Source organism: Gadus morhua, chromosome 9 (genome assembly GCF_902167405.1).
Source record: "Gadus morhua chromosome 9, gadMor3.0, whole genome shotgun sequence".
Lineage (NCBI taxonomy): Eukaryota > Metazoa > Chordata > Actinopteri > Gadiformes > Gadidae > Gadus > Gadus morhua.
Genome location: NC_044056.1, coordinates 10,549,676 through 10,564,484, shown reverse-complemented (window position 1 = coordinate 10,564,484; position 14,809 = coordinate 10,549,676). Strand labels below are relative to the sequence as shown.

The 14,809-nt window shown below is 47.9% G+C and overlaps 1 protein-coding gene across 1 annotated transcript in view; it reads right to left on the bottom strand.

The window, feature by feature from the left end:
- Positions 1-14,809, bottom strand: part of b4galnt4a (beta-1,4-N-acetyl-galactosaminyl transferase 4a) — a 136,163-nt gene that overhangs the window by 43,275 nt on the left and 78,079 nt on the right. Inside the window, exons 4-6 of the mRNA XM_030366359.1 lie at positions 9,067-9,162; positions 7,783-7,873; positions 6,587-6,687 (exon numbers count right to left, since the gene is read on the bottom strand). Coding sequence (XP_030222219.1) covers positions 6,587-6,687; positions 7,783-7,873; positions 9,067-9,162 — 288 coding nt within the window. The remainder of the gene's footprint in view (positions 1-6,586; positions 6,688-7,782; positions 7,874-9,066; positions 9,163-14,809) is intronic.

Sequence of the window (14,809 nt, the reverse complement as noted above, 5' to 3'; positions counted from 1 at the left end):
AGGGGGAAATGGTTAGCCCGCGGGGCCGGGCAGGGGCCAGGGTTAGGACACGTGGGGCCCTAGCGGTTCGTCAACAACAAGTCAAGTCTGTGCCCTACGAGTCTCAACACGTAAACACGGGAGAGTACGGTCTGGTCCGCTGGCCCAAGAAGAGAGAGCCGACTGGCTCCCAAAACATCAACAGTAATATCAGGCAGGCGCAGTCGTCCAAAGACACCGCACTGCTGTGTGAGCAGCTCCCTTTGACCGGAGGAGGGTGGGGGGGGGGGGGGGGAGTTGGTCACAGAGTGAGTCAGTGTGTCTTCCATCCCAAGCAAGCCACCCCGAGCCCAGTGCTTTTCCACACCAAAGGTCAGGTCAGAACAAGCCGCCCGTGTTTCGAGACGGGAAAGCAGAGACACTCGACGGCGCTCAGATCTGGAATGAACCGCCTTTTGAGTGTTGAGATTGTGTGTGTGTGTGTGTGTGTGTGTGTGTGTGTGTGTGTGTGTGTGTGTGTGTGTGTGTGTGTGTGTGTGTGTGAGTGTGCGCATGTGTGTGTGTGTGTTTGTGTGTGTGTGTGTGTCAATGTGTGAACCTGAGATGTTTTTCGAGTAACCAACCTCTCGAAAAATAAAAGATGCAGATTTCCGACTTTGTAACTCTTTATGTGACAGCTTTAATATCGGTAATTATATGCAGTATTTTGTTTACCGCGCTGCAAGCACAAATGAAGGGAACATTTGTTCTTCCTAAATGTATTCCGAAGGCATTCAGAACAAATGTTGAGGGAGTAAAACATCTCTAGGACAGGATGTGTTTACTTGAAATGTTTAAAAGTGACAAATCATGTGAGATTCTTGAAGGATCACTGCTGGTGTGAATACATTTAGCAGATAAACAACAAAAACACCTTATAAACGTCTGGCATGCGCTTCGAGTTTATCGTACAAGATACATACGAATGGAAATGAGATAAGAAGACGTAGACACCCGCACCCACAAACATGTATAAACAGACATCCTAACACACACACACACACACACACACACACACACACACACACACACACACACACACACACACACACACACACACACACACACACACACACACACACACACACACACACACACCAACAACAACATAAAAGGCAAACAATCATCACTTCATGGAGCATTTAAACAAGTACGACTATCAGAAGCAGAACAGGGCCGTGAAATGCAGTGTTTGAATTATGGGGGGGCTAGGCACTCTCAACACAGTCCTGACTGAGCTCCCCTCGTTCAAACACAACCCCCTTCATTTCGATTCAAATTGGATAAAAATCATTTTACGCAACAATTCGACAACTCAAGCCAATCTCTCTCTCTCTACCTTCCGAGTTGCCGACGTCTCCAGAGCTATAGAAGAACGTTTTTCACGATGTTTACCTCAGCTTAATTAGTGGGCCGGCTAACTGCATGAAGCGCCCCTGCCGCAGACTCTCATTTATGCTAATCTGTCTCAACAGATCCTTCATTAAAGTACAGACTCTGCTGTGTCTAACTGCTGACGCTAGCTCAGCGCGGCTAAATTGTTTCTGACAAATTGCAGCGAAGTGAAGTGCCGCCAGGGAGCGTCACGATGTTAGCCAAACAAAAACACAAACAATATAAACCCGCTGCGTCCCTGAATAAGAGTGACCGCCCACAAATGCGTAGTGTTTGCGGCAGGGTGATGGTTATGCAGAAATATACAACTCAACCAAACCCAACTCTCAACTGAGATGTTTTATTACTGCCATATGAATGCTAGCATACTTATAACGAGTTACCGTCCACAATGGTAGTATTATGTCATACTGTTTGAGTTGTATGTGTATGCACAGCCAATCTGTTCACTAAGACATGTGGGAATCACTTTAACGGTAAATGATCCATACTCTTTGATAATAATGTGTCTGCTCTGTAACGTTTGATGTGTGTGTGTGTGTGTGTGTGTGTGTGTGTGTGTGTGTGTGTGTGTGTGTGTGTGTGCGTGCGTGCGTGCGTGCGTGTGTGTGCGTGTAAGACAAGGAACCAACAAGTTTCCCTGCTTCTTGTTAGAATCAAATAACAAACAGCCTCAATGAAATTGACACACATAGACACACGCACAAGGTTATAGTTCCTCATTGAGTGACAGTCTTAGCAGAAAAGGAACTAAAACAAAGCTGGCAACAAGCACAGCTTGCCTCTATAAGTCTCTCTCTGTTTGAGCCTTCATCTCCGGCGTGCTCTCTCTCTCTCTCTCTCTCTCTCTCTCTCTCTCTCTCTCTCTCTCTCTCTCTCTCTCTCTCTCTCTCTCTCTCTCTCTCTCTCTCTCTCTCTCTCTCTCTCTCTCTCTCTCTCTCTCTCTCTCTCTCTCTCTCTCTCTCTCTCTCTCTCTCTCTCTCTCTCTCTCTCTCCCTCCCTCCCTCCCTCCCTCCCTCCCTCCCTCCCTCCCTCTCCCTCTCCCTCTCTCTCTCTCTCTCTCTCTCTCTCTCTCTCTCTCTCTCTCTCTCCCTCCCTCTCCCTCTCTCTCTCTCTCTCTCTCTCTGAGCGTTGTATGTCAACCGGTTCAGATGTCTCTCCTCTCTGTTGAGAACATTTCAGGTACAGAACCTAGTTTCTCCAGCCAGCCCACGGCTTCACTCTCGTCTCTCTGCCACACATCTCCTCGCTTCTCCTCATCAGTCTTTCCTCTCTCTTCCCTGGCAGACAGACAGACAGTCAAATTAATAGGTAGGTAGAGTGATGGACGGACAGATGGAGAGATAGACAAATAGCGTTCTGTATGTATATAGATAGATAGATAGATAGATAGACAGATAGACAGACTGACAGACAGACATACCGGGACAAATACTTGAAATAGATCGTGAGGGTGACACAGACGGATCACACCCAAACACAAAAACAAACGCACACACACACACACACACACACACACACACACACACACACACACACACACACACACACACACACACACACACACACACACACACACACACACACACACACACACACAGGCCTGTGTCTCCCAGCTCAGTGCTCTCACTCTAACGCCAGTCTCTCTCCTCTCTTCCTCTCTTCCTTCCATCAGTCATCGCGGTGCGGCTCGATGCGGTGAGCAGCCCCCAGCTCCAGGCAGACAATACGCCGGAGCAGAATCTCATTACAGGTGGGCTCGCGGGGAGAGGATGTGATATGATTAACACTGAGCCACCGAGACGGATAAGGCACACTCAAATCCCGCAGCGGCGAACAGACGCACGGTCACACGCACACACACAGACACCGTGCACGGATTAGGGCGTCCCCCGGCCCGGGAGAGTGGCCGTGATACATGGACCCCGGCCCTGGTGAGGGGGGGATAGGGGGCCGGGGCCACTGGGGGATGTAACCGTAGCTCCGGGATCAGAGAGGGCAGGGAGGGAGGTTCAGCTGCAGAGCAGAGCCAAGGCTGATCCATAAATCCTGGGTTCGGCCGTGTTCATGTGTCTGTGTGCGCGTGCGTGTGTTTGTGTGTGTGTGTTTGTGTGAACATGCATGAACAGCATGTGTGTGTTTGTGTTTGTGTATGTGCATGAACAGCATGTGTGTTTGTGTGTGTGTGTGTGTGTGTTAATGAACGTGTGTGTGTGTATGTGCTTGAACAGTGTGTATGTGCTTGAACAGCATGTGTGTGCTTCTGTGTCTGTATGTGCATGGACATCGTCTGTGTGTGTGTTTGTGTATATGTGTTAATGAACGTGTGTGTGTGTGTGTGTGTGTGCTTGAACAGCATGTGTGAGTATGTTTATGAACGTGTGGGAGTGCGTGTCAACGTGCTTGAACAGCATGTTTGTGCATGTGTGCGTGTCTGTTTATGAACGTGTGCAAGTATGTGCGTGAACGTGTGCAGGGTTGCATCCGTGGGTGCATGTGTGTGCATGCGTGTGTGCGTGCGTGCGCATGTTTGCGTCTCGGCGTGCATGCGTGCGTGTGTGAAGACGCATCAGTCCCAAAGGCACGCTGTCTGCAACCGAGTGCTTCTCAGAAACATCCAGAGCGACGCATTCAAATGAGCTGGCCATGAAGTGCTGACTGGGGTCCCCGCGGAGGCCGCCGTTCCCCTCTTCATCCTCGCATCCTAAAGGTCTGATGACAGCACATCCAGCGTATAGCTGGCGCAGGGCTCTGGCCTCGGCCCGCAATGTGAAAAAGTCACAGCACTCTTTTACTCTTCACCGTAGCTCCCAGAAATACACATCGCCTCGTTCAGAGAGATGGATGAACGCTCCCTCAGTGTCTCTGAAGCACAAAACCAAGAGGAGCAAGGAGGAGACTTGTTTGACACACAATTACGGACGCACACATGCATACACACACAACGAACATACACACATCACCGCACACTGTGAACACGCACACATGCACAAACACACACCCAAAAACACACACACACACACACACACACACACACACAGACAGAAACACACGCATGCATGCAAACACTATCTCACACACACAAGCACACGCACACACACACACACACACACACACGAAAACACACACACACACACACACATACACACACACACGCACGCACACACGCACACACACACTGAGCCATTATCCCGATTATATTTCTCGGTCGCCGTTCATTTTAAATGTCACATCAATATTCAGAGGCCGCTAATTAATAGCAACGTGGCGGAGACGTCTGCCAGGCCTCAGGCATGCTGATGGGTCTGTTGTCTGCCACGCGACCGGGCTCCGCACAAAGTCTTTGCCCTTGGCAAAGCTCCGTGAGGTTGACACGACTACCCAGCTTGTACTCTTTTGCATACTTCACCGTCAAGTCGAATGTACTTTTTTGAACGTCGTCATCATCAGGGGTTTCACAAGGTTCAACGTGTCATTGAGCCCAATAAAGCTACGGTTTTAAATACGTAAGACCTACTCTGAAAAAAACACTAAAACTACAGCTTTAATTACGTAAAAACACAGACAAATCGCTTTCTATAGATCTATCCATAGATCTATAGATAGATGGATGGATGAATGGATGGAGATGGATAGATAGAGACAAATAGATACAGAGATATAGAGATAGATAGAGTGATAGATAGATAAACATACAAGGACAAATACCTACAAGAGATATGCGAGTGATGGTGACAGACAGACTAATCACACAAAAACACAGAATGACACACACACAAACATACATGCACGAACAAATGCACGCACACACACACAAAATCTTCTATAAACCAAGCCACTCAACCTACAGCTTTAAAGACACAATAACAAGCAGTGAAAAGTAGGAAAACTTTCAGAAGATAAACATTTTCTTTTGAGGATGGAGAGGAATCCTACAGGTCCTTGGTTGGCAAGGTTACTACAATCCCTTAATACAGCCTAATCATAAAAGCCGGTGAAGAGAAGCTAAAATCCATCAAAACAACGCTGAAATAACGCTACAATAAAAGACAACAAAAGTCACCATGCTCTCCTGTCATGCTCCTGCCTGATGCTCCCCTCCTCTCCTGAGAGGCCAGGCACAACGGGACGCCATGCCTCCCGCAATGCCTCCATCTGTCTGGACACGGTCTCCCCGCTAACCAGACCTACGGTTCAGACAGGGCCTGACACAAACCCATATGGTCTAGAGTTGTTCTGATACCGATACCAGTATCCTTAATTCCTCCGATACCACCTAAAATGTATTATCAGGTGTCGGCGAGTACGCAAGTCTGTGCGCCAATCCAATACCATCACGTGACTAATTTACTACACAGGCAAAGAACATCAAAAGCACTACGGTGTTTTGCTGAGGTCGTCAACGGTCAGAGGTGGAAAGTCAGAATGGGAAACGCGTCGCCTCCGACCTACGTGCGTCCGAGCTACCAAGTCTGAAAAACATGGATGCTCACACTTAACTAGAAGAACACAAATGCATTATTCTAATTATAGGTTATAAATGTAAATGATCCAATTCGGAAAGACTCTTGCTGTTTTTTGACAGCAAGTGAGCTGACTAAACATTGCTTGCTGTGAACGTTGGAGAACCCTTCAATAAGAACAAGTGCTATTAGTAGTTACGATGCTAGATGCTGAAGTTCAGCATCGGTATCGGAACATCTCCAATACGGTCTCACAGAGACCTACAGGTAGGGTTTCAGCTTGCGGAACAGTTTATCGGGTAGCTGGGCCTGGGTGGATGCATGGGTGGTGGTGGGTAGGGGGGCGGGCAAAGTTTTGGATGGGTGTTTTCTGAAGACAAACAAGGTCGGGCTCTCCTGATGGCGGTGCGAGTGTTGCCTCGGTCGGTGTACCAAAGGGCTTACACAGCAGCATCCAATAAACAGGAAACTGCGTGTTCCCACACTAATCTCCTCGTCTCAAATCACTGCAATGCTAATCCTGTCAGACTGTAGTTTTATCTATATATTCAACATCCAGCAATGGTTCCATGATTTGAGTTTGTTTAGCTGTATGACATTATCCAAATCTGGCAGACGTTGTGTATCGCAGAGGGCAGGGCTTTGTGTACGTGTGGGTGTCGTGTGCGTGGTGTAGCGCCGGAGCAGGATGAGGACCTAGGAGAGCTCACCCTTCCCACGTAGACCAGCAGCCGGGCGTTGAGCGGGCTGTCGTCGGAGCTCAGCCAGAACTCGGAGTTGTCGTCGGACGAGACGGAGAACTGGAAGTCTCCTGTGGAGAGGGACAGGATCAAAGAGTGAGACAGTGTGTGTGTGTGTGCGTGCGTGTGTGTGTGTGTGTGTGTGTGTGTGTGTGTGTGTGTGTGTGTGTGTGTGTGTGTGTGTGTGTGTGTGTGTGTGTGTGTGTGTGTGTGTGTGTGCGCGCGTGTGTGTTTGTGTGTGTGAGCGACAACGTGTGGGTGTGCGACTGAGCAACGTTGTATTTGTGTGTGGGTGTGTGTGTAACCGAGCGTTTGTGTGGGTGTTTGTGTGTGTGACTCAGCGACGATATGCCCGTGTGTGTGTGTGTGTGTGTGTGTGGGTCTGAGTGTGTGTGTGTGTGTGTGGGTGACATAACCCTTGGTTGACATCAGAGGCATTGTGTTTTTGTGGGCTGTGGGCTTGAAGAGGAGCCACCGGTCCCCTGGGGGCCGCGTGAGAGGAAGCGAGAGGTAAACAACGCTTTGTAGTTTGACTTCCTCGAGGAGGAACAACACGCGAACCGCTCTCGCAAGCAATCTCTCGTGCACGTCGCAGGGGCGCCGTTACCATGGTAACCGGGGCCGGGCACCGCCGGAGAATCGGGGCAGAGTCTCCGGCGCTTGTACGCAGATGAGAAGCAAAAGCACCCCCCCCCCACACACACACACACACACACGTCCTGGCACTTAACGGAAATAATCACTTATTGCATGTTGTACATCCTGGCACTTAAGATACGCATTTATTGTGTGTGCTACGGCATTGCACTTAAAAATAGCACTTTGTGTATTGTGTAGTGTCTTATCCTTGCTATCTTTGTTGCATGCGGGAATGGGTTAACCTAGCGATTATAAATGATATCTTACTGTACCGACAGCGATATATTGTTGTTTCTCTTTCTTCTGAAAAATGTCGCTTCGGATAAAAGTGTCCGCTAAATGCCCTGAATGTAAATGTGAATGTAAGCTCCGCCTCCGACGTTGCAAACGGCTTTCAGGAACCCTGGGAGATTGGAAGGAGTCGGCGACGCCGTTCCCCCTGACCGAATGCCCCTAGCTGTGGGTCTCAGCGCTCGTTCAGGGTGGTGGTGGGGGTGGGGGGGGGGGGATAGCGAGGCTGAGGTTACCGTCTCTGTAAGGGTGCAGGAACCCGAAGATCCTTAGCCCATAGTTCTTCCATTTTGGAGCCACGGCTAGCTTCTTCACCGTGGTTCGTGTCTGGAGGAGAAAACCGTTGGAAAAAATGTTGTCAACAGCAGAACTCATCAGTTCTGTTTAATAGTGTTTATTGTGTGTTATATATATATATATATATATATATTTATCTTTAACACACATATCTTTATGTGTTAATATAAATATATGTATATATTTACTCAAAAAGGAGGGGGGAGATACTGTACTATTGTTGAAATATCCAAAAGATTAACATATAGGATACAGTCTGAGAAGCACCAGCACATATAATATTATGGGATGTCTGATAGCAGGCTTAAAGCAGCGATTTAACTGAATGGCTGGAGCCATATTAAACAGTGCAGGTATTAAATGCAGAAACACTGGGTTTTGTCATAATTTCCAAGGCTATTCTGTTCGCAGGAATAATGATTGGTTATTATTTAATCAATCTCCAGTCCACCAAACTATCTATTCATTGTGAAAGTGGAAGATAAGAAAAGGGACCCCCCTCGAATAGAGCAGACATGAGGCAAAGGAAAATAGATTGATATTTCACAACTCTGTCACTTAAGCTCTTAAGGTATAAACACTAGGCTAGGTGTAGAGGTTCCCTGTTTAGGAACTAGGCTAGGCGTTGGAAACCTCCTGTGTAGGTGCTAGGCTAAGGTGGGCGTTGGATACAACCTGTATCCAATCCTATCCCATTAGATTTTCTCCATTGTTTTCTCATTTAGTTAAGATGTCTGGCAGTAAAGTGATATATTTATGAAGTATTTGTCCAAAAACTGTACTTTGTATGCAATTTTTTTTACACAATATCAGATTGAAATGTGATTGGTGGGCACCAATGGGGCATTCGTCTGGTAAGAAACACATCGCATCGCCAGCGCTGAGCTCTTTTGGAGCTTGTCATGGACGTGTGGCGTGAAGCGGTGATCTCTTATGATCTCTCACGTATGGCGACAAGGTGGTGATTGTGTTTTAAGTCACACTTCTCATCACTTCCAAGAGGTCCAAACTTTTTTGCGTCTGTGTGATGTCAGTCCGGCAGCAGTTGATAAACTGGCATCGTCAGCCCCGATACACAGATCGTAACGTTTATAATACTGTCAATGCAAGGGCTGTCACCATTGTGTTCCCTCAGTCAGCGCTCGATAGGGACTTAACAGACATTGATTTACAAGAAGATCTTGGAGATAAGGACTTTGAGGTGTGTGCTAGAGGAGACTTACGTGTGGGTAGAGAGGAAAGTGCAAGTTCTTCCTGAGCTGGGCTATAGAGGAGCCGCACCAGTCTTCAAACACATGCAGGTTGACCAGGCCTTTATACTGAGGGAGAGAGAGACAACACAGCATTACACACATACACAGAGAGAGACAGAACAGCATTACACACATACACAGAGAGAGACAACACAGCATTACACACATACACAGAGAGAGACAGAACAGCATTACACACATACAGTGAGAGACAGCACAGCATTATACTTAGCTCCAAGGACACAGCATCCCCTCAACACACACTCACACTCAAACACACACACACGCACACACACAAACACAGTCACACACACTCACACATCCACTCAAACTTACAAACACACACACACACACACACACACACACACACACACACACACACACACACACACACACACACACACACACACACACACACACACACACACACACACACACACACACACACCTCTGTATCAGCATCCCAATTATTTCCTCTTTCACGTTCTTTCACATTGTCAAAGTATATTTGGTAACACAAGAAAAGTGAATTGGTGAGCATAAAGCAACATGTGCAATATATTAATAAATAATTTAACAAAAAGATTGAAAATAAATATGAATTAAAAATATAAAGAGTTTTGGAGTTTTAGAGATGATAATATAAAGAGGGGAGGGGGAGATTATATAACACACAAATTGACACACTAGCAGAATTCTAAGACAGCGCTTTATTGATCCAGACGGGAAGACGCATGAAATGCATCCCATAATTCTCCTCGGGCTCCAGAGAACAATTGAGTTAGTCCTCCATGTTTGTTGGCTGTGACGGTGGAGGAGGGTGCGTGAGAGAGGGAGGATGAGGAGGACCAAGGTGGGCGCTAAGTCTACAGGATAATGACGCATGGAGGGAGGCTGGGAAGACACGGCAAGGACAGACTGTCAGACCGACGCCACCCTGAGGAGCACTTAGGGGGGGACGCAACCAGGGGCCGCACGCTCATGCACATGCACACACACACACACACACACTAGAGACCCACATAGACATACATAGACAGTACACACACACACACACACACACACACACACACACACACTCTCAGACAAACACAGACACACACATACACACACACACACACTCACTCGCACAGAAACAATCAGACACACGCAATCACACACACACACACACACACACACACACTCTCAGACAAACACAGACACACACATACACACACACACACACTCACTCGCACAGAAACAATCAGACACACGCAATCACACACACACACACACACACACACACACACACACACACACACACACACACACACGGCCGCACAAACTCGCACAAACACAAACACACACACACACACACACACATAGAAAAACACAGACAGATGCAACAGGGACACACGTACACACTATTTGGGTAACCTAAAAGTATCGTTAGTCATCACAGACAAACTGTGTGTTCGCTTCTTAGTTCTGTAGCCTGACGTCCCGATCATTGGGGAGACGGAGAAAAAACACAGAACAACATTCATCTCAGTGACCCATAATATAAGACACACACACACACACACACTAATGCACACTCACACACTCACACACACCAATGCACACACACACACACACACACACACACACACACACACACACACACACACACACACACACACATACACACACACACACACACACACACACACACACACACACACACACACACACACACACACACAAACAAGAGACATACATAAACACACTCACACACACTCACACCTCTATCACCACCATCATCAGTCTCATCTCCACCTCGATCACCACCTCCACCCCCATTAGTTTCACCCCCACCAGGCCCACAACCTTCATCCCCAACACCATCACCACAACCACCACACACACAGAAGCGCACACACACACTCCAACAAACACACACACACACACAATCAAACCTAAACACACACCGCCAACACCTCCAACCCCACCTGCCTCAACAACACCTCAAACACCCCCTTCACCCCCACCCCTTCGGCCCTGTCCTCCCCTCAGCCTCTTCTTTCATGGAGGGCTTGCCTCAGCAGTGAGGCGGCCTCATGAATAACCCATCGGGAAGTTACCATTCTCCCAACGACCTGCCGGGTCAGAACCCTGGAACCGCTCATTCTGTACACCTCGCCCACACATCTGCTCTGTGTGTGTGTGTGTGTGTGTGATTGTTCCGTTATGTGTGTTTGTGTGCGTACGTGTGTGCGTACATGTGTGCGCGTGCTCTTGCATGTGCATGTGTGCATGTCTGTGCAAGTGTGTGTGTGTGTGTGTGTGTGTGTGTGTGTGTGTGTGTGTGTGTGTGTGTGTGCGCACCTGCCCCGTGTGTCCTCCTGCTTCGCTCTGCTGTGTTGTGTTGTGTATGCATCAATGCAGCGGGCACCAGGTTGAGGTGTGAAGAGGCCGAGGGCCTCACCAGAGTGGATAAGCTGGTCCTCGGTCCTCAGGGGAGCTGGGAGGAGTGTCCCGGGAGACTTGCCCATGCTGGAAGCTTGTGTATGTAAGACTTAGAGTGGTGGAGCTTTTAATAGGTTTCCTACGGCTTCGGAAAGTAGACCTTACTTTAGGTAAAGTCTACTTACCTCAGGTCCGTCCGTCCCCCCCCCCCCCCCTCCCCCCCCCCCCAGCTTGCCACAAGAGAAATAAAGCTAAAACATCTCCAATTAAAAAAGCTCCCGTGCAGCCAGCCATGTTGGGCAGACTGGCTGTGAGGCCTGAGTTGGCCAGGCGCTGGCAGTGTCTACACGGCTCTTTTAAGCCCTGGCCGTGTTGGGGATAGGCGATTCTTCTCTCCCACGCAGGGACGCAGAGAGAGGGGAGGGAGGGAATAAGGAAGAGAAACCTTCTCGTTTTTAATGTTGATTTGATTATATCCGTGCGTCCCCCTGGTTTGATGTCTGGCCACGGGGCGGATAGAAACAATCACGTTTCTCTTGTTGCGTATTTGTTTGAGATAAGTTAATAGTGTTGCACACGGCACCACTATTGCTATTGCTTAATGTCATCATAATAACAGGTTTGATGGCTTAAACACCGCTGTTTTGACGCTGATGTTCATCCAATGAGCGTGGCAACAGCCAATAGCGACCAGACCTCCACACACCCCCTGAAAAGCTACCGGGGGTTGTTGGGCTGTCATTGTGTTCACTAACATGTTCCTGTCATCGGACCGGAAGCCCAAACTTTGTGGCGGTTGCGATAATAACAGTTATCTGTAAAAGTGGGAGTGTGGTCACTGTCAACAGCTGCCAGGACAAAACAATCACGAGCTGTCCGTCCGTCCAGAGCAGTACATCTGTGTCTCATTTCTACCACAACTCGTCAGCCTCTTCGTCGTCAAAGTCAATGTCTGCTGGTGCACATGAATATGTCAACCACGAGGTTTAGACTTTACCAGATATCTAGGAAGGATATCCTGAGGCAGGGTGCTCGTATTGTACAGCTAATGTCAATAAATCACCTTTGGGAGTTTAGGTCAATGTTTACAGATTTGTTTGATCCCATCTGTCTCTAATCTATCTGTCTCCCGCGATAACTCCATCTCTTACCCTGTCTCTCTGTCTGTCTCTGTCTCTCCCTCTAACTCTGTCTTTGACTGTCTCTCTATAGCTCTCTATCTCTTTCATCCCTCTCCCCTCTCAGCTTGCCTCTATACGTCTCCCTCTGTTTGAGCCTTCTTCTCCAGCGCGCTCTCTCTCTCTCTCTCTCTCTCTCTCTCTCTCTCTCTCTCTCTCTCTCTCTCTCTCTCTCTCTCTCTCTCTCTCTCTCTCTCTCTCTCTCTCTCTCTCTCTCTCTCTCTCTCTCTATTAAATCTTTAATTTAAGGGCTTTATTGGCATGAAAAAGGCATTCCTTAATATATCCAAAGCAAAACAGGAGCATAAATGACTCAATAAAACAAGAGCTATAACCTCTCTTTATAGCTCTTTATCTCTCTCCATCTCCCTCTCTCTCTCTTTCCCTCCCCATGATTAACTCTCTCTCTATCTCTCTCTCTCTCTCTCTCTCTCTCTCTCTCTCTCTCCATCTCTCTCTATCTATCTAGCTCTCTCCGTCTCTCTCCCTTTCCCTCCCCATAACTCTGTATCTCTCTCTCTCTCTCTCTATTTTATCTCTCTCTCTCCCTCTGTATATCTGTCTCTCCCTCTCTGTACTTGGCCTTTACTTGGCCTTTTCCTTCCCCATTAAGACAGCATTGATTCCCCTGAAGACCGTCCTATATATAGCCCTAGGATGCCACATGGTCTCTGCATATCCAAACAAAACAGGGACGCTACCATGTGCGCTTAAGACGCAGGCATGCATGCTTACACACATGAGCTCACACACACTGTGTGTGTGTGTGTGTGTGTGTGTGTGTGTGTGTGTACACACACACACACACACAGGCATGCACACTCCCACACAAAAGTAAGCCACTAAAACTCCAAAGCACCTCCCGCAGACCACAGTGTTTACTCTCTACACACCAACACAAGTATCTGAGCCTGTCTTAGCATATCTCAGTCTCCTCTCTCCTCCAATATCTCCTCTCACCCACAATCCATCTGGATGTGCCATCCACCCGAGCAAACATCACTCAAAGGTTTTTTTCTTCCTTCATCCCTCTTCCCTCTCCCCCGCTCCCCCGCTCCCGCTCTCTCTCCCCCCCCCCCCCCCCCCTTTCTCCCCTCCTCTCTCTCCCACTCTCCCTCTCTCTCTCTCTCTCTCTCTCTCTCTCCTTCTCTCCCTCCCCCCTCTCCCCCTATACTCTCTCTGGCTCGACCTGGGAGAGACTCCATCTCCCGTTCCAGAAATCTGCCGCAGCATTCTGTGCTCCCGATGGCAGGCTGGCGTTGACAAATGGCGGTTGGCCCTGATGAGAAGCCTCACCACCTGACACTAGCCCTCCCCCCAAGGGAACGGGGGAGGCAGGCGCTATGCTCTCGCCAAAGCCACGACGGGCGCGGCCAGCCCGGCCATGAGCCCCCCCATCAAAGCCGACGCGCAGCAAACTCGTAGCAAAGCGTACACCACAGACCCTTGGATGGTATAGATATATATCTCTATATCGAATGTAATATAATATATATATCGTACGCTATGCAGCGCATCACGTAAAGATATATCTATATCGGGTGGTCGTCACAAAGCAGTTCCAGAGTCGAGGTGAAATTAAATCTATATCAAATCAAATTAAAAACAGTTAATATCGATATGAATGTAATGACCTTCTATTATATACCGTGTAGCTATTTTTGAAAGGTTAAAAAGAAGAAAAGAGAAATTTAAAACGATTTAAGTCTATATGAATGCAATGACCTTCTTTTATATACCGTATAGCAATGTTAAAAACGTTTGAAAGAAGAAAAGAAAAATGAATTGTAATGAAATCTAAAGACGATGAATGAAAGACTTATCTACCTTCCAGCTATGTATCCCACAGCTATTGAAGCCATAGAGGTCTGAGATACTTGTGGTGTCAGGAAGACTGCAGAAGACAGTAGAATATGCCAGTGCGAAGTAACGGTTGTGTTGTGACGAGAACACGCTCGCGTTCAACTGAAAGACGACACAAAAAGAGGGCGACAGAAATCTAAACTAGAAGCTCATGACAGCTTCGGACCAGTGATTTGTCCTTCAGCTCTGTGTGATTTGTCGCACTCAAGGAAGACCCTGAAATGGTATAAATAATGGAACTTCAT